Below are 588 nucleotides of genomic sequence, written 5' to 3' on the forward strand. Positions count from 1 at the left end.
ATATGCATGTGTAAGAGAGTTAAATTGATACTTACTTATTATAGCCTCAGAAATATGTAAAAGGGAAAACTTATTTTTTCCTTTAAATCCTATCCAACTATATTTTTCGGCCACTTCATTTGAAAATAATGAAAACATTATTCTGTTAATAGTATGCTTATATGTAACTCCACCAATTTTTGACAACTCTGTAACGTTATTAATATAAAATATTAATAAAAATATAATTTTTAAAATTTATTTTTTGATTTATTCATTTTAAGTTTATTTACAAGCTTGTTAGTATTGTTTTTTTCCTCTAAGTATTCCTCTACCACATTTAATTCGTTAACGTTTTTCAGAGGAAAATCATATTTTCTTAAAATACTATCTTCGTTGCCTGTTATTAATGATCTATCTTCACGTTGTGTTCCAATCGTTCTTAAAATTATTTGAATATCTTCAGACATTTGCGATTGTTTTAGATTAATAATGTGTAATTGACGTAAAACTTGTTTTTGGAATGCAACACCTAAAAAAATATTTATAAATTATAAATACATATTAGAGAAAATGTTTATAAGTTACTTTGTATATCGCTTAGTGTGT

The 588-nt window shown here is 24.1% G+C and overlaps 1 protein-coding gene across 1 annotated transcript in view; it reads right to left on the reverse strand.

Moving 5' to 3' along the window:
• LOC108761063 (uncharacterized) overlaps window positions 1-511 on the reverse strand; it is a gene marked incomplete at its 5' end in the record, with an annotated part of 953 nt that extends 442 nt beyond the window's left edge. The window contains 2 exons of the mRNA XM_018507400.1: window positions 36-190; window positions 268-511. Of these exons, the coding sequence (XP_018362902.1) occupies window positions 36-190; window positions 268-511 (399 nt within the window). The remainder of the gene's footprint in view (window positions 1-35; window positions 191-267) is intronic.
• Between the last annotated feature and the right edge of the window lie 77 nt (window positions 512-588).

This window comes from Trachymyrmex cornetzi, unplaced genomic scaffold, assembly GCF_001594075.2.
Source record: "Trachymyrmex cornetzi isolate Tcor2-1 unplaced genomic scaffold, Tcor1.1 scaffold2376, whole genome shotgun sequence".
In the NCBI taxonomy this organism is placed as follows: Eukaryota; Metazoa; Arthropoda; class Insecta; order Hymenoptera; family Formicidae; genus Trachymyrmex; species Trachymyrmex cornetzi.